The 18,984-nt window shown below is 42.7% G+C and overlaps 1 protein-coding gene across 1 annotated transcript; it reads left to right on the top strand.

Annotated features, from left to right (window-relative positions):
• The first annotated feature begins 6,358 nt into the window (after positions 1–6,358).
• ythdf2 (YTH N6-methyladenosine RNA binding protein F2) lies at positions 6,359–14,302 on the top strand. Its single transcript, XM_060052766.1, has 6 exons — positions 6,359–6,578; positions 6,799–6,823; positions 7,824–7,903; positions 8,417–10,147; positions 12,646–12,711; positions 13,216–14,302. The coding sequence occupies exons 1-6, from the start codon at positions 6,552–6,554 to the stop codon at positions 13,237–13,239; spliced, it is 1,953 nt and encodes a 650-aa protein (XP_059908749.1). The 5' UTR covers positions 6,359–6,551; the 3' UTR covers positions 13,240–14,302.
• The last annotated feature ends 4,682 nt before the right edge of the window (positions 14,303–18,984 follow it).

Genomic DNA, 18,984 nt, shown 5'->3' on the forward strand with positions numbered 1-18,984 from the left:
ACACAAACACATGCATGCACGCACCCACTTACGCATACTCGTACACACGGCTCAAACACAAACACAAACACACACACAAACACCCATGCACACAAACATGCGCACAACACTCAAAGGGAAACACGCACACAGAAGAAAGCACACATACACACAGATATAAACACACTCAGAATGTATATATATCATCAACCAAAGAGACAGAGTCTCAGATAAAGAGGGCTTTGCCATTTCTGATGCCCAACACTGCTCCCCCCCCCCCCCCCCCCCCCCCCGCCCTGTAAAAGTGGACTAAGAAGGGAGGTGGGGGCGGGGGGGGGGGGGGGGGGGGGCGGGGGGGGGGGGGGGGGCAGTGGAAGGTTAGCAGGCCCTGCTATGGCTGTAGGAGAAGACGCCAGGCTTGCAAGGGACGGAGGGCCCAAGTCACGAATGTGGCATGTCACATGGTCAAACAGGAGAGATTTACAACCGATCCCGTTTCACATTGGCCGCATGGTGTTGCGGCCTCAGAATGCCAGGCATGGGCAGTGAGATCAGACTCCGGCTTTAGGTCATACACCCTATCTGGCAGGCGCAGCCACGGCGACTGACTGAAGATGTCAATGTTATTGGTAGTTGGTGTGGGGGAACACTGTCACCTTTTTATGACGGGCAATAGATTTAAATGCCTCTCGATCCGGACCTGCCCACCCTGGGCCCGCTGGTTAGAGATGATACTAGCATTTACCACAAGCAGTGGCACTGGTATTGAGGGGGACTTGGGTCAAGTATGAGGATTAACATTTTTTATGGATCTGTAGGAATGAGAATTGATTTTATATTACACATATTGAAACAGACTAGAACATTGGTATACAAATGATAGTAAAAAATATATATATATACCTACGTTGTTCAATACAACGTATTTGCCACCAGATCTATGGCAATGGTCACATCACAGCGAGTTAAAAAGAGGAATAGGACACGTGTGTGCCATGATGCTTCTGTCTTGAGCATTGTTCCACGAGGCAGATGTCTCTCTGTCTCTCTATAGCTGCTTTACACATTTTCCAGCCTGGTCTTGTATTTTGATTGGCTTATTAGTGTGCATCTTTGTGTCTCTTGAGTAGGTATGACCTCGAATGAGACTCACGGTTCGATTCACTGTGAAAGAAAAACCACAGTGTTTGTTATGTGTACCGACACCATTCCTAACCATGCACTTTTAGGAGTTGTGTACAAATCTTAAATATAATGTCCACCTGTTGGAGCAACCCTGTGACCCTAACCCTATGCCCCTCTCCCCGCAGTCACGTGACATGTGTGGAGCCCATGGCCCTGTAAACCGATAAGCAGCTTCAGAGGGTCAGAGATATGCCCCAGCAGTGCATAATGTCAACTGATATAAAAAATACCCTACTAGAATACTATTTAAACTAATATTGCTCACTATAACAGCGAATGGAAAAGGACGATAAATGGCTGTTTGCAGCTAGCAAACAGGGATGCTTTGCACTGGAGACAATAAATATCAACAGAAAGGTTGTCTGTTCCTAGCTTTAAGAGTGGTATACTTTAGTGTATTACAAATATAATTTAATCATACAAAAGTTATTACAGGTATACTTTTAGTTGTTGTGCTTGATTTAAAGTATGTTTAACATATACTCTTCATGCAAGTACACTTAAATACACTTCTTATGTACTATTTGTTTTTACGTTGATTCTTTTATAATCTGCTGTGACTGTATGTCTGCCTCTGCACTGGGGCAGCTGTTCACTGTGGAGGACCTGGCCCTTAAAAACATCCAGGCAGCGCAACTCCTTGACCGATCACAGAAGGCACGGAAGAGCTTGAAGACTACCGAGGTCTACCAGCAGAGCTGCCCCCACCAATCCTGCTGGGGTGTGCATGGAGAGGAGAGGGACCTTCCCCATCTTGTTATGGTCCAGTATTTATACATGCGCCAAGGCCAATATTTTGAACTGCTGGAGACACAATCAGCCAGGAAAGAGCATGCCTTGCCCTAGAGAAGGCTGACGTGATCATTTCTTAAAAATAACTGTTGAGGACTGCCCAACTTCATTGTAAAGTTTCGTACAGTTATTTAATAAATATGTAAATAATTTGAATGCTTTCAAAAGGTTTTAGAGTAAAATGATTGGGATGGGGAGGAGTGGTGTCCTTTTAATGGCCTTGTCCTGAATGATTCGACTAACATAATGGGTATCGAGTGTAGTTGAAGAAAAATAAATATATAATGAAGTACTCTGTTGTTATCGATACCCAGCCCTAAGGTACTGTGTACTTATGCATCAGTCTGCCTCAGTCTGCATCTGTGTCCATCCTGCATACGCTGACGTACACAGACAGTTGGTAACACTGTTTAAGCACACCTAACACCTAAGGACTGCACCTATTGTTAACCTTGTTATTTGTTATTTATTTAATACATTTTTCGATTACTTCAGGGTCCCTGCACATTTGGCACATTTGGCACATTTATATTTATACTTATATTTATATTATACCTCATATTTCATCATACTTATTTATTTACTTAACACACAGGTCACCTACAAACGGAGAGTTACATGTATATAGTATGTTTGCTTTATCTTATCTTTATCTTATTAAAATAGTTTTGTGCTATAATTTTATTTTAAATTAGTAAATGTATTGTATATATACTGTTTTTTTCGCACTTCTCTTTTCCCACTGTACTGCTGGTTACCTGTGAATTTCTCCCAAGGGGGATTAATAAAGGACTATCTTATCTTATCTTATCTTAAGAGTCCATTTGATGTATTCTTTTAATGGATGGAGGTGGGGGGTGAGTAGACTTTGGTCAATTCTGTGTCTTGGGTATGTGGGAGTGTGTATGGATGATGGCTGGTTTAAGCAGCATCACCAGGCCGAGTCAGATTGGACTCTGGGTCTGGGTGAGACTGAACACCTGTTTGACATCAGGCTGGTCGCAAACAACTTTCGTGTAGCTTACGAAAAGTTATGGAAACATTTTCGGAAGATTCTTTCGAATGTCCGGCAACACGAGTGATCCGTGCACCTGCGCAAGCAAAAAGTAGTGCAGAACCAGAAAACATTTGCAACATGCAATCTGCAAAAAATACTGGTTTCACCGTTAAAATGCGTGCGTGCGTGCGTGCGTGCGTGCGTGCGTGCGTGCGTGCGTGCGTGCGTGCGTGCGTGCGTGCGTGCGTGCGTGCGTGCGTGCGTGCGTGCGTGCGTGCGTGCGTGCGTGCGTGCGTGCGTGCGTGCGTGCGTGCGTGTGTGTGTGTGTTGTGCATGTCCAAGACCAAGTTACTGCGGCCCACAGGTGACAGCCCGGCACTCCATAATGGTCACAAACTATAAGGTAAGGCAAGGGCCCTAGCCATGGTTGGAGCCCGTTTTACTCCTATTGACCACTTCTATATGAATGACGCACTGAACTCTTCTAAAATGATATGTTTAAAGGCTCAAGCACCACCAGCACAGCACAACAAGGAAGTGACGGAATTGGTGCGTGATCTAGGAGTCTAGTCCAGTTAAAATAAAAGATTATCCAATTTGAGCATGAAAATTGCCCCGAGCAGTTTAACCTATTAAATCATATGTATCTAAAAAGATGATGACACATTATGGCACATTTCTCGTGAGAAAAGGTATCAAAACGCATTTCAATGATGAAACAAACGAAAATTTAGACAATTTGGAATACAATTAATGTCAGCCACGTTGTCACTACCATAGCAACGATAGAAAAAGTTGTATTCTTAAAATTTTCTGGTGAGACCTGAAAGAATATTCTTAATAACTAACAAAAAACGAATACATTCACTGAACAAAGATTATGACAAGAAATGCACATTTCTCCCTATAAATGTTATCAAAACCCATTTTAAGGCAGAAACTATATCAAAATATCACATTTTCCTTGTGTTGCTGGAAATTAGCAGTAATCTTATGAAAATGGTTGCATGACATTTTGTGAGATATCATACAAACCGTTGTATTAGCGTATCTTAGCGTATTAGCGTATCTAACCCTGCACATTGAGAAATCAGTGTGCACAGGTTAAACCAGCCATCACCACACAAACTCATGGAATTGTTTACCTGCATGGCAACCTGGAGCCCCAGCGCCATGTATCATTACGCAAAAACGTCTACAATAACACCACCACCCTTGCCTCCTTGTGTTTGGAGAAGCCCAGTAAAGTAAGGTGGAGTCTGGCATGAACAATGTTACAGGTGGGAATGTAAGCACCTTTAAGAGATTGGACAGGAAGAATTGAATTTAGGGTTACGTGGCGTTACGCAACACATCTTATAAAAACGATAATATAAACGCAGACGTGCTAATAAGGCCATGCTCTAATGAGACACATGTGAGTCCATTTCTATTTGTGTCTGAATGTGGCCAGATAACTTGTGGACTGTGGGTCATAATAGGATGGTTCAAACACTTCAGATGTGTAAAACCCTGACCACTTGTTTGGCTGAAGGGCCCCTCTATAGGATGAAAGACATGATGAAAACAAGCAGGGTTAGGTTAGTGTAATTAGATAGTGGTCCTAAATTAATTTGGAAAAAAACACGAAATGAAAAGAAAACCTAAAAAAATGCTTAAAAGATAATAAATTACCTGATAAAATATTACCTGATAATTAGGTTAGTGTATAAATTATAATACGATTTTTTCTTTAATCGATCTATCTATTCCAATTCCTCTTAAATCTGAATAATGTTTAGGGGTGGAGTGTATCCGAATATCAGTCAATATACACTATATGGGGTACAGACAGAGAGCCTCTGAATGGGATGTTAGGTCTCACATTGACACCAATGGAGTATTTGAGTCTCCAACTATAGGGCAAGGGTTAGGGCTAGGGTTAGGTTTATCTGAGAAACTAAAAATCATACAGAATCACTGAATGAAGATTATGACAATCAAAGGCACATTTCGGACTATAACTGTTATCAACGAGTTTGATGTGAAACAATGTTAATATTGCATTTTCCAATGATAATCGAATTAATTTGAGCATTTTTTGGTTTAAAGCGATAGCAGCGTAGGCTACATATCAACCGCCATATTAGCGATAAAAATCGTAGTATAATAACAATTTTCTGACGAGACCTGAAATTATTTTCGTGATAACTATCAAACTAAACGTCAAATACAATCAGAAAAAGGGCCTATTGCATTTTCCACGGAGAATATGTCAAACATGTGGATTGTTTCTGCAGACAGAAACTTGACAGTCACGTGACATGGACGCTGTGGATCAAGGTATAGGCCTACTACATTTTGGTGAGACTGAGGATATCCAGTAATACGCTAGATTGTGGCGTCACCTTGTGGTTTAAAGACAATTGTAAGATAAAATCACAATGTAAAATAAGCACTTGGAACCACTTTGAACCATTTTGAGTACTAGTCCAAGACTCGGAAATTATTTTATTCTCGAAAAAACGTCCTCGATCTTAAAAAAAATAATAAACGCTGCACGTGCACATGGCTGTTGGAAAAAAATATTTATCAAGGGATAAACTACGAGGGAAAATATGACATTAACCAAAAGTGAGATTAGTGTCACCCAATATTTGTTGAGGTACTATCTGAAAAGGACTCTCAGCAACTCTCTGTCTCTTTATGTCTTGCTTCTCCGTAAACATTATTACAAGCACAGTAAATAACGTTTGGAAATTATATTTTAGTACCTGTCCTAAGGATTTATTTGTCCTTTATGCCATAATTTTAAAACTATAGTATACACCATTATATCCAAGAGAAAAAAGTGCTCTCTCTATCTTTCTCTCTCACACACACATATAAACACACACACACACACACACACACACACACACACACACACACACACACACACACACACACACACACACACACACACACACACACACACACACACACACACACACACACACAATAATAATTTGTATAAATATAATAATATGATAATAATAATATAATAATAATAATAATAATAATAATAATAATAATAATATAATAATAATAATATTAAGAAGAAGAAGAAGAAGAAGAAGAAGAAGAAGAAGAAGAAGAAGAAGAAGAAGAAGAAGAAGAAGAAGAAGAAGAAGAAATGGTTTATTTATTTTTTGTAGCTCGACATTGATTAATAGAGTCAAACGTGAGACTGAACGTCACATGACATAAACTTACTTCATCACAAATGCACTCGATTATTATTACAAAATCTATTTATATTTTATAAATGTATGGCATGTCTAGATATATGAGCGTTGGAAATAAATCTTCGTGAACAGCCCAGATCCTCCGCGCCACCGAGGGGCGCGTGTCTGTTGTAAATAAATGGCATCATGTGTCGACGAAGGCCGCCCAGCCATGTTGAGAAGTCTGTCAGCCCTGAGAACGAGCGAACTGCAGCCCGCCATTGTGTTGAAACCAGGCTCTACGGAGAGATAGGGGCACTTGGCTAAACTATTTAGTAGCTTGACATTTTCTTCACCCTGTAGCTTTTGTTTTAGAAACAAATATAGTTGGCATAGGTTCCAGGGGAAAGGAAATGTCAGCCCACAGCCGCATTGAACAGGTAAAGAAAGGAACTTTCTGAACATCTACGAAGGCCAAAGTCTAGCATCGAAACGGCTAGCGCGGATAGCTTAGCAAGAAGCAGTGGCTCTCTTCAGGAGTCAAGTAGGCCCGACCACCTGCTAAACGGACTAACTGGTGAAAATATAATTCTTCAACTATTTTTCCCTTCCTCTTTTCTCATAAATCAAACCTTCATGAATCACCTGGACCCAATCCAGAGACCGAAAGGCCAATCAAGTAAAGGTGAGGAGAATACTATGCACTCGTATCATTGTTTAGGAGTGAATGCGGATCTTTACGTGAGGTGCGCTTTGGAAATCTGGAGTGCGCTGGTGATGCGATGTTCTCCCAACCAACAGGCCAATTCTAACGCTAGACGGGTTGGATGATTACATTGAGTGTTTGGACCGAGCGTGTGTGTCCAAACGATGGTGGATGTAATTACACTCAATCTATAACCCGCTGCTTGCGAACTTCCTTTACTGGAAGCGCTCGCCTCATCACAACGTTACATGGCTACCAGGCTGGGCTAACTAGATAGGAATATCTGCCAGTATCGTTTTTGGTATTTATTTGTCTATTTCAGAACTGGTATGACAGGTTTTACAGTAAATGCAGAGTACTTTGTGCCAATGTGTTTTGGGAAACTGCACCTTGTACAATGTGGCTGGACGTATTTTACATCGGGCTGGACTAGCGCCGTGATGCAGCTAGCTGAAGCGTCATTATGAAAGGATTGTTCGCGCTCCTGAACAGACTACGCATCGTCGCTAGCCAGCTAGCACGCCAACGCTAGCTGGTTGCTAAACAACCCTTAAAACGACACGTCTTGTCATATACTGTTCCCGTGTCCCAAGTCTCATACAAATTCCTAACCTGTGTTGTAAACTGCATACATCAGGATTTGTAAGAATGACATTGAATGGTTTGTTACATTGAATATTCAACTTCAACGTATCAAAATAAATAAATAAAGGGACCACATGACATCGCAGCTTCTATATGTCATAGTTACGCTGGTGTTTGTTGCGTTGTGTTTTCTGGTTGAATAAGTACGATTCACAGGATGTGGCTTATTATTTGAAGCAGCTTTAATGTAGTCATGAAAAATACTGGCTCTATTGTTTTGCATATGATTCAGCACTTGACAATGCACCTCTCTTACTCACTTACTGTTGCAACAGTGTCTTTGATAGGTGTATGTTCTAATTACTCATTTTTTACTTGTGTCAATCCCTCTCAGTGCAAAACGGAGCTGTGACCCAAAAGGATTCTTTGAATGATGATGAGTTTGAGCCGTACCTGAACACTCAGGCCAGACAGGTAAGAGTATTTGGGCCAGCCATTTGCAACAAAAAGTTAAAATATCTATATTCTAAAGTATTGAAATGCACTAATGATGATCTACCATTAATTAGTGACAAACAAAGCAGATTGTTGCTCAGCGATTACTATTGGTAAATTGGCCAACATTTAAATAAAGCTTGACCATTTATTTGACCATATATATTTTGGGGCATTACTTGTTACAATTGTTTCCTCTTCACTGTGTTGCTGTTATTGTGAGCTAGGTCCACCCTGTGATTATGAAGTACTGCAAGTAATTCAGTTTGTATGTTCCTCTGGTTAAAATGACGCATAATAAACCATTTGTTATTTAGGGGGAAGTTTCTTCTTTTTACTACAGTAAAGTAATAACCATTCAGGCTAATATTTTTATGGGTAGGTTAGGGGAGAAAGGGAATGTTTTTGCCCCTGCTAATTTAACATTTAAAATAATTGTATCCGTTAAAATTTTGCCCCTGCCTAATTTTAAATGATTATTTTTCCCTGCAGAGCAATGCCTATACGGCCATGTCGGACTCGTACATGCCAAGCTACTACAGCCCCTCCATAGGATTTTCCTACTCCTTGAATGAGGCAGCGTGGTCAACTGGTGGGGACCCACCTATGCCTTACCTGGCCTCCTATGGACAGCTAAGCAATGGGGAGCCCCACTATCTCCCGGACGCTATGTTTGGCCAGCCAGGGCCCTTGGGGAGCAACCCTTTCCTGTCCCAGCATGGCTTTAACTTTTTCCCCAGTGGCATCGACTTCTCTGCGTGGGGCAGTAGCAGTTCTCAGGGACAGTCGGGGACCCCGCAGAGTGCCGGCTACAGCAGCAGTTACGCCTACGCCCCCAGCTCGCTCGGGGGAGCCATGATCGATGGACAGTCCCCCTTTACCCCTGCCGCTAATGAGCCCCTCAACAAAGCGCCTGGCATGAACTGCCTGGACCAGGGCATGGCGGGGCTTAAGATCGGTGGAGCCGCCCCCGGTGGCAGTGGCGAGATGGCTCCCAAAGTGGTCGGCTCGGGATTAGCTGGTGGAGGACCTCTTGGGCCCGTCTCATCCGTAGGACCCCCAATCATGCCCCCCATCGCTGTTGTCCCAGCTAAACCTGCCTCCTGGGCGGACATTGCCAGCAAGCCAGCAAAGCCTCAGCCCAAACTGAAAACCAAGGGTGGCATGGCGGGGGCCAACCTGCCCCCTCCACCCATCAAACACAACATGGACATCGGCACTTGGGATAACAAGGGTAACATGCCCAAAGCCACCGCCCCGCAGCAGGCGCTCCCCATTCCAACCAACGGGCAGCCGCCCCACCTGTCCTCCCCCCAGCCCGGAGCTACCGCTGGGGGGAACCCTCAACTGCCCCTGAGCAATGGACAGTTGGGCCCCCCGGTTGGTCAGATGGGGCAGCATCAACTGCCATCCAATGGGCAGCAAGGAATGGCTCAGATGCCCCCTCCTTCTCTCTCCCAGGGTCTGCCCGCTCCCCCTTCCCAGCAGCAGCAGCAGCAGCAGCAGCAGCAGCAGCAGCAGCAGCAGCAGCCTACCCAACCCACCCGCTGGGTCCCTCCACGGAACCGGGCCAACGGGTTTGCGGACGGTGGGGGCGTGGCGGGCCAATCACCGCCCGCCGCATCCGGCGTGGGACCGGTTCCCGGAGTCCCCTCTGAGCCTCACCCGGTCTTGGAGAAGTTGCGCATGGTCAACAACTACAACCCCAAGGACTTTGACTGGAACCCCAAGCAGGGCCGCGTGTTCATCATCAAGAGTTACTCTGAGGACGACATCCACCGCTCCATCAAGTACAACATCTGGTGCAGCACGGAGCACGGCAACAAGCGGCTGGACGGCGCCTACCGGTCGCTGGGCGCCAAGGGCCCGCTCTATCTCCTGTTCAGTGTCAACGGCAGCGGACACTTCTGTGGCGTGGCGGAGATGCGCTCTCCCGTGGACTATAACACCTGCGCCGGCGTGTGGTCGCAGGACAAGTGGAAGGGTCGCTTCGACGTCCGCTGGGTCTTTGTCAAGGACGTTCCCAACAGCCAGCTGAGGCACATCCGGCTGGAGAACAACGAGAACAAGCCGGTCACCAACTCCCGCGACACGCAGGAGGTGCCCCTGGACAAGGCCCGGCAGGTGCTGAAGATCATCGCCGGGTACAAACACACCACGTCCATCTTCGATGACTTTTCTCACTACGAGAAGAGGCAGGAGGAAGAGGAATGTGTCAAAAAGGTAACCGCTGTTTGTTTCTCGGGAAGGTTGAGCCCAAGTGGTGCAGTGGTTTGTGTGAGCTAAGTAGTGCAAAAAAAAAAAAAAAGTGCAAAAACCCCCTGGCAGAAAGACTTGATTTTTTTCTGACCAGTTTGATCGTCGATTCTCACAACAAACATGCCCACGGTCTAACCCATGCGGTTTTGAAGGCTATAGGTCCTTTCGCATTGTCTGTTACACTTTCGGTAAACAGGCCGCCGAAGGCTCAAGGGATTTTCGGGGTGTAGGTGTTCATGTCTACAAAGGGAAAGTTATGAAATATGCAGTATAACTGTCAGATCGGTACAGAATAATTATTATGACAAGGCTAAGGGTTACTACATAGTGCTATTCTAGTAATACTAAATTAAAAAGGAAAGGAGCAAAGGCATTGACAATTACAGGGTGAACACAAGAAGATAAAAGATCTTTCCAACAACACGTATCCAAGCAAGTAGCGGAGGCATGCTTTAGTTTATTATAGTCTCCTAACAAAATATGATATAAATAAATATTCATCAGCAGATTCAAGCCGTTACCACCCGTGCAACCTTGAGGGGGAGTTCCATCACATGAAAGTAATAACTAGTAAACCCACACCCACCCTCAAAATAAACCCACACTCACAATATATTAATATTTTGTCAAGTGGTCAGATTTGACACTAGAACTCTTAAGCCCAGCCCGGGCACCAGCACCACGTTTTGTTAAAAGACTGCAAAGTACCCAAACCCACAACATCGTACGGGTTTAGCGTTGAAGGGTTTGCTTGGATAACATGAGAGAATTATTCAGATCAAGTGAAATTCTTTCTGTTGCTTCCATGGTTGTATTGTACACATTGACGCCCTTTGCCCGTCGCTTCATACGTATTTTGTTTTCAGAGAACAAACGATGCTGACATAGGCTTTAACATGCCTTGCATTGTTTGGGATCATTCTGATAAGGGTGATTACATGGCAATGCGGAACTTTAGATGACATTTGTATTCCGGTTTTTTCCCTCGTAAAGGTTACACTTGAGTAAACAATTGATTTGACCGAGAGCCAATCAACTCCTGCCTTTTTTAATATCCCCTTTCTTGGTAGCTTGATGGAAAAAAAAAAAAGTTATTTTATCTTGAATTACATTTTCAATTTGTTTTGCTAGAATTGATCACGATTGTAGATATCTTTATTTAATAATAAAAAAAAGGGCTGGAAAATGCTGCCCTCTAGAGATAAGATCTAATAGTCATTTAATTGATGCAATCCGGATTCTCATCACAGGTTAAGAGTTTTTTTTTTATAGCCGGGCTCAAGAATGCAACCATTTATTATGTGAATGCAAGTTGTTGTTTTTTTATATATATTGCCAGTAAGAGAATAAAATATAGATGGATGGATCGCTCTTATCATTTCACTGGGCTCTCCAATAATGTAATGGTGACACTGCGCCCACCACCCCCCCCTTCCCAATTAGAATTCTGAAACTAAAATAGGTTGGAAGAACACAGTAAAACTACAATAGCATGAGTTATTAATGTTGGGAGGAAGTCTGTGGCTTTCGGGTCCTCAATCTGTCCGACTCGGATACGGCAGAGCTTTAATGTTAAGGCACACCAGACAAGCCCCGGATTGACGTGTCAGGCAGCTTCGCATGGTAGAAAGAACACCCATCAGAACACTTGATTTAAGGTCTTCTGTGTTTTAATATTATGGATGGTATTAGGTTTGGAGCAATGCTGGAGGTTGTTGAGTGGCTGTTATCATCGCTGGTGTGTTTTCTCATCGTAAACGCCACACACTTTGGTACCAGATAAGACAAAATGTTAAAATGAGTCACCGCATTGGAAACTCCACACGCTTTAGTATCGGGGGAAACTAAATATTTTAAAGTTTCAATGAAATTGCAACGCAGCATTTGTGCTAATAAGGATGAGAGCATGCAAACAAAACATGCACTATTCTGGATGTCGGATCACCAGAAAAGGGAAAAATGTTTTGTAACTGGAGCATAATCTAATTACCAGCCTATAATTTCCAGTAGGTCGTTTTTTTACTTTGTTTATGAGGATAGTTGTCGAGGCAAGAAAAAAGATCTGTACAATAAAAACATACAATTATTTCAATTAAGAATCTGTAATTGAATGTACACCGATGAATGGTATGTGAAAAAAAGAACAAGCAAATACCCCGGAAAGCGGCGAAAGAGAGCATGAAACCTTATTTGTTGGGGTTCCACCAAATAAAAAAAGTTAGCTGTGAATAGGCAAAAAGGTATTCTCCTCTGAAAAGGGCCATTCTAAATGTAACCTTGATAGTATTGGAGTGTTCAGAAATTTGAGTTTATCTCAAATATACATTGAAATAATATCTAGTTTTGAAGCCTATTTTTTTTTTTTCATTTTTAAGCAATCTGTTATTTGTGTACATTTCAGAATGAAGACCATAATGTCCACCAGAGGGCGCATGTTTAACATCATCCTATTTGTGTGTTAGGTGGAGGTCCAGGGCACTGAGCCGTACCCCAGCAACCCAAGCAACAGAAGTCACTACAGACTTCAGGTATTCAAATTTAATCCCTTTCCAAATCTTTATTCCTCTGCATTAAGTATTGGTGCACCGACTTCCTAGGCAACTGTAAGTTAATTCAAGATGCTTGTTAGTTATTTTTTTAATGACTCCATTGTTTCATGTATACAAGGGTATTTAACTAAAAACTGTAGTTAATAACAGCAATTCTTACACCATGTACAAAGAAACCATTGGTGGCCAATATATCAGCATTATACCCTGAATATGCACAACATCCTATTGGGAATGTTTCCTATATTACTTTGATCAGGTATTGACGACAAGTGTCTTCCTAGTTTGTTTAGAGTATATCAAATATATTGTCTTTAGTTTGTTTGTTTTTTACTCAGCCAATGTGCTGCAGTCTGACAGTAAAAGCTAATGGAGAAAATAAAACACACTTTTACTGTAATTAACTCATGGCTAGTTAATTTGTGTAAACAGCCCTTTATGACTGTAAATCACAGATCTGTTCATTTTGTTTTTCCTCTGCAGGAGCGTCAAGGAAGAGTCAAGTAACTTTGGGCAAAAGGACTGCAATGCCCCCTCCCTCCCTGTTGACCCCCTCTCTGCCCCTGTCCACCCCATCTCATCCAGATCTCTAAGAAATTATAATGGGGTGAAGAATTAACCAAGGACACACAAAAAAAAAAAACGTAATGAAGACTTTCTTGATTTTCTTTGACTTTAAAGACTTACTTGGAACTTGTAGTAAAAAGAAAATGATTATTCATAGGACTAAAACTAAAATGCATAGCATCCATTGGTGAATCTTTTTTTTTTGCCCGACCCTACCGTTCCACTACATTTGCTTTTTTCTTTGTATGCGTTTTTCTTTTTCTTTAAAAGAAAGGATTGTCTTTTTTCTTCACTTTCCAAGTGCAGGCCCTCAATTTCACAGAGCATACACATCCTGTAGGAATTTTTAGTAATTGCTACAACAGTGCGGCATGGTCATGGGCAGTTTGTCACCTTTTTTTCTTTGTAAACAACTGACACCGTATTGTCTTGAGGGGAGAATCGACCAACGTGGATACATCCGAGGTTCCTCGTCATTGGATATTGGACAACACAATGGGCGGGTGTCAACAACGCTCACAACGGAAGAACCCTTGTCCCTTGCACGCTTTACATGTTTGGTTTTGTTAAAGAGTGACCCAGGAATCCTCTCAATGGGCCCACCTGTTTTTCTGTTTGAGCGTACCTCTCATGTCGGCTCTGGGGGACGTAGGAGGACGGCAAGTGGAGGAGCAAGTTTGAAAGCAGCAGTGTCGCGATGACGAGCACCTGCTCAGTGTATAATTTCTACGTGTACAAATAGGAGGGTGTGGTGGTGGGGGGGCTGGGGGCCCGGTGTCCTCTGTCCTCTGTCCTCTGTCCTGCCGCTCTTTAACGGAACTTATTTACCCTGTTGTTTTTCTCCCTCGACCGGTTGGACATGTTCAATCATTGTTGCAATGGGCTGCATCTCTCCCTTGTTTATTTTCCTTTCCGTTTTCTTAAAACGGCAATGCGAGTGGCCTTGGTCCCACTCTTCCTATTAATCAGTTCTGAAGTAATAAATGTGGTATACTCAGCAGAACCTGCGTGCATTCCCCCTTGTTTCTCAGTAAACCATTTTTGTGTCATGTTTTGTGTGCATTCTTAACACTCTTTCTTTGAGGGTACACGACTTGGTTTGTCCACCCCTCCCCTCCACCTGCTTTCTCATAACCTACATACTTAACCCAAATTCATCTCACAGGTATCCAACAACATGTTCTAACCACATTTCCTATCTGCACCCTCTCCTTGTTTCTGAACCTTCAAATCTCCATTCTATCACAATCACAGCCTCTTGCAGAATGTCATTGTTGGTCAAAAAATAAATAGAAACCTAAACAAAATGTGGTCCTCTTTCATAACTAATGGCTTGTATGTGTGGTGTAATGAAGATGCTCCACATGCCTTGACCCTGATGTTCCAATGTGATAAAATATATCTAACTTTCTGGATGTGTTATGTCCGATAAATATGTTTACAATTGATGACATCCGGTAATGGCTGCAAAGTTGATATGTGGGACAGCTAGTATTGTCCGCCATTTTGACTTTTCTGCCGTCTGTGTATGTATCGATCAGGCCACATGAGGGCAGCATTTGCTATCTTATCCCTGTTCATATTTCCAGAACGTATCTCCAATGAGATCCACTGAATGTTCCTTTTACTGTCGCAACTGGAAATGAATTAAATTTCTACAGTTTGATCCTGGTAAGCAGTATTAGCCTTGTGACATGAAAAAGTGTAGTATTAGACCTCAAACTACGTTGATGTGCAGACTATGGCCATCTATCTTCTTTCTGTTCCAATATGAGTCCCTTTTCCAACCTATGCCCGATTACCATTAACAGCAAGGGTTTATCACCAATTGCTTAGCTTGAATGGAGAAAGTTTGTCCTTTTGGCACGTCGGACTTGAATGGAATGACCGTCGTCTGATAGGCATAGTGTCTTAATATAAAGACAAGGAAACGTTGTTTTACTTGCAAATGCAGCGGATCCTCGGCGCATTTGCCCTAAATGCTCTGCAGCCGTAAACTAGAGGGAGAGGGGTCTAAATAATTGGGCATTTGATAGCGATCCTCGGGTTTGTAGTTAGAACGGGGACGCGTATTGTTTTCCACGGACGACAACGTAGTCCCATAGCCTTCACTTGGCCGGAGCCACCACCGGGGGGCGGGAGGGGGTGATGGAATAAAGGTAGACATTAGCATTCGCGTGTGTGGGTGTTCCGGAACGACAGGGTGGGGGTCGTCGACGGCACGTGTCGCGTCTGGATGTGGATGCGTGGAACATACTGCTCGAATGGCTCTCCGGTGACCCTTATCGGCGAGTCTCTGGGGATGGGGACCTCTTGGTCCTCCTATGATGCAAATGAAATGGCACTAGAATCGGAGACGACTGCGACCGGTGGAGAGGGATAGAGGAAATGAGACCAGACCAGTGGAAGGAGGATGCGGATGAGGAAAAGGAAAATATACCACTAAAATCGACATGTGCGTAACTCTCCACATTCACAATTAGCCTACTAGGACATATGCATAGTAATACTGGTCTTCTTAACCATAGCAATAGTATAAACGTATAGGCTATGTGTTGCAAGCTTCGAAATGTTTACAAAAGGAAACAAGGCCGTTTTTGGCTGAATCGACCTGTTTCCTAGGCCTATCTATTTAGGTGGGCCAGCCATGACAAACACAGTCACTACATATATTATCAAGACTTATTTTTTAAGTAAGCAAAACCAAATACAACACCGTGAAACAATAGGCTCGTCAATTTAGCCAGTATTCTACGATTATGGTCACATTACGAGCATCTTTGATGAAGGCCTGTAAAGTAAAATTATCCTAGCAGGGCTTAGGCCTATATGTGTTGCCTTATACAGATCTGCCTGAACTAGGATTTAGAGTCTTGGCCATAGTCTATATTAGTGTCTGGGTTTGAATGGAGCCTCTGCAAGGTCATGATTTGCCTTTATCAGATTGCTACGGGGCGAGCGCCTTTGCTTTGCTCTCCCCAGCAGCACGTGCCCCTGATTACCATAAGGCATCCATCTCTCTCTTTCATCAGTGACGGCTCGCTATGTCTAACCCGACCTCTATTTACATGCACAAATTAGATTTCCCTCGTCTTGTGCGTTGCACATTTGTTTCTGTAGGAGCACCCCCCAATTCAACGGCCCGTGACAGACAATAGTGGGCTAATAATAATTATCAGACTGCAGCAATATCTGACTAATAGTATAAGACATAGAAATTGTAAAACAAAAAAATCAACATGTTTCTAATTTTTTTGGCCCAGTTGACCAAATGTTATGATAAGATAAATAACCTATTGGATAGAAATAGGCTTATTTTAACAACATATCGAATATAATAACACCATTCATTGCATGGACAATTAACTATTTGTGTAGTCTAATGGCTACTTCTTACAAACTTAGGCTGAATAAAATAATCACCAGTTTATGGCTGAATATGCCTATTGGCCGATTAAATGATTAATATAAAATATAAGAGGCTACATCACAGAAATGTCATGATGATAAATGACGAAGCCCTAACCAGCTGCTGGATGTCGTGTATTATTGACATATTGAGCTTTGCCCTTTCATTTATTTCTATTCTTCCCAATCTGTGGACGTATCTAAATGCATCGAGTGCATCAAACAATTGATGACCTCTGAAAACAGTATGCGGCATGTGCCTCTCGCGCAATTAGGCCACATTTTGTTCAGAGGGAGGCTGTGCGTTAAAAAGAAAAATAAACATCGCAAGTACCATAAGGTTTTATGAAGGAAAATAGTAAAAAAAATCCAAACTGCCTATTTACCGCGCTGTGGGCCTATGCGTTTTCACAGATTTCTTTACGCATAATGCCTGATGGCATATCCACGGTCATTGATTTCAGAGTCTGTAGTGTGACCAGGCCATAATGGGGAACGGAACAGCATCTTTCCAACATCCATGTGATGTGGATTGAAATCCAAGCAATTTCTTTGCTTATTCTGCCGGCATCTTTTGCGATGTAGGTCAACAACCATCTCTCTTGCCCATGGGTATTTACAGAGCGTGTCTCCTTTGACACAGCTCAGAGAGTATAGGGAATAGTCTAAGGAATTATTAGGCTACCTAGTTTGCTGGAGCTGTTGTGTGCTCTTTGAAGGTGGAGTTAGGAGAAAATAAACCAAAAAAAAAGGTCATGGTGTTCATACTTTATTAGTTTTTTTTTTTTACATACGAAAAAACAACAAAATGAAGTTTTAAATTGAAATAAAATAATAGTAAAAGTAAAAGATTGTTGAGATTGGTGTTGACATAGGATAAAAAAACGACCCATGGGATAAGGGATAAGTACTTATACCATTCGACCTCAATTCAGTGAATCAAAATCCAAAGACTTGACCTGTTCAAAAAATAGCTGAATGTTTTTAGTCCTGTATTATCTGTGTGTATAATCCTGTATAAGTCTCTCTCTCACTCTCCTGTTAAAGGCTACAGCCCTGTCCTTCCTCACATATAGGACGTGTCGCGTGCACACTCAGCATAAACAGACAGGCTTCTGATTTGGCTTCGCACCACTATGGCCGCCTCCCGCTGCTGTGAGCCCTCTGTCCACTTGGCCATCAAGCCAACGCTTGTTCTTATAGAGCCATCCCATACTGCACTCTCTCCTCTGACATTGCAACAACCTCAATGACCTGTGTGGAAACCAATGGTTTCTTTCTATCTCACATGGTTAGGGTTTGTGCCTCTTGGTGGCCAACACACTATATAATCAGAAGCCCATGTTTGTGATCCTTGTTTAAGAGGTAAAGCACATCAGGGATGTTAAGACTAGAATAGCAAAGCTATAGGGTTTATTCTGGTTGAGTGTCTGCAATTGTCCTCCTCGTCCTTCTTTAGTGGCCAGTGGTCAGTGATGTACTCCTTGCGTCATGTCGATTATATCATTCACCTGTGTTGACGCAGCCGTCGTTTTGCAAACTCCTATATATGTCTCAGCGATGACTGGGGCTTCTCTCTTGGCATTCACCGCGTGCCTTAATTGTATTGAAATTAAATCAAGGTCCACTGTGAACACAAAGAGCTGAAACCCAAAGAACTTTCCGAACCTCACTCTTTCCCTGCTGTTTTCATTTTTTTTTTTTTCTCGCTTGACCTGATTTTGCAGCAGTACTCTGGTCAGTGCACCACTCTGCTGCCTCCATCTCTTCAGAGGGAATCTATCTGATCTTTACACCTGGTCGGTTTTGGAATATAACTCAAACTGTCCCTCAAAACACACGCAAACACAAAGGGGCTCCATCCTGATCTTTGATGTTTTTAGTTCATCCATGCTTTGTCTTTGCTCCTTCTCTCTCTCTCTCTCTCTCTCTTCCCTCCTCCCCTGTCATCTGTTCCCCCTGCAGGATCGGCAGCGGCTATGCAGTCCTTTTTGTTGCACCTTAAAGAACAGTGCATGCTAGTCACACGCCAACATGCCATTTCACACGTCAATGCAAAGACGATGTGCTTTGCACAAATATAGAAAAAAAAAGGAAGAAATATACACATGCACATCACAGAGAACAGGACACATGCCATGATAGCGATATCATTTCTATAAATGAGAAGAGTTATCTTTCTAAATACCTGTGTGTGTGTGTGCGTTCTGTGTGCGTGGATGCGTGTTGCACAGAGCAGTTAAGCCAACAATGTTTAAGACGGAAATACATCAAAAC

This window comes from Gadus macrocephalus, chromosome 5 (assembly GCF_031168955.1).
Source record: "Gadus macrocephalus chromosome 5, ASM3116895v1".
Classification (NCBI taxonomy): Eukaryota; Metazoa; Chordata; class Actinopteri; order Gadiformes; family Gadidae; genus Gadus; species Gadus macrocephalus.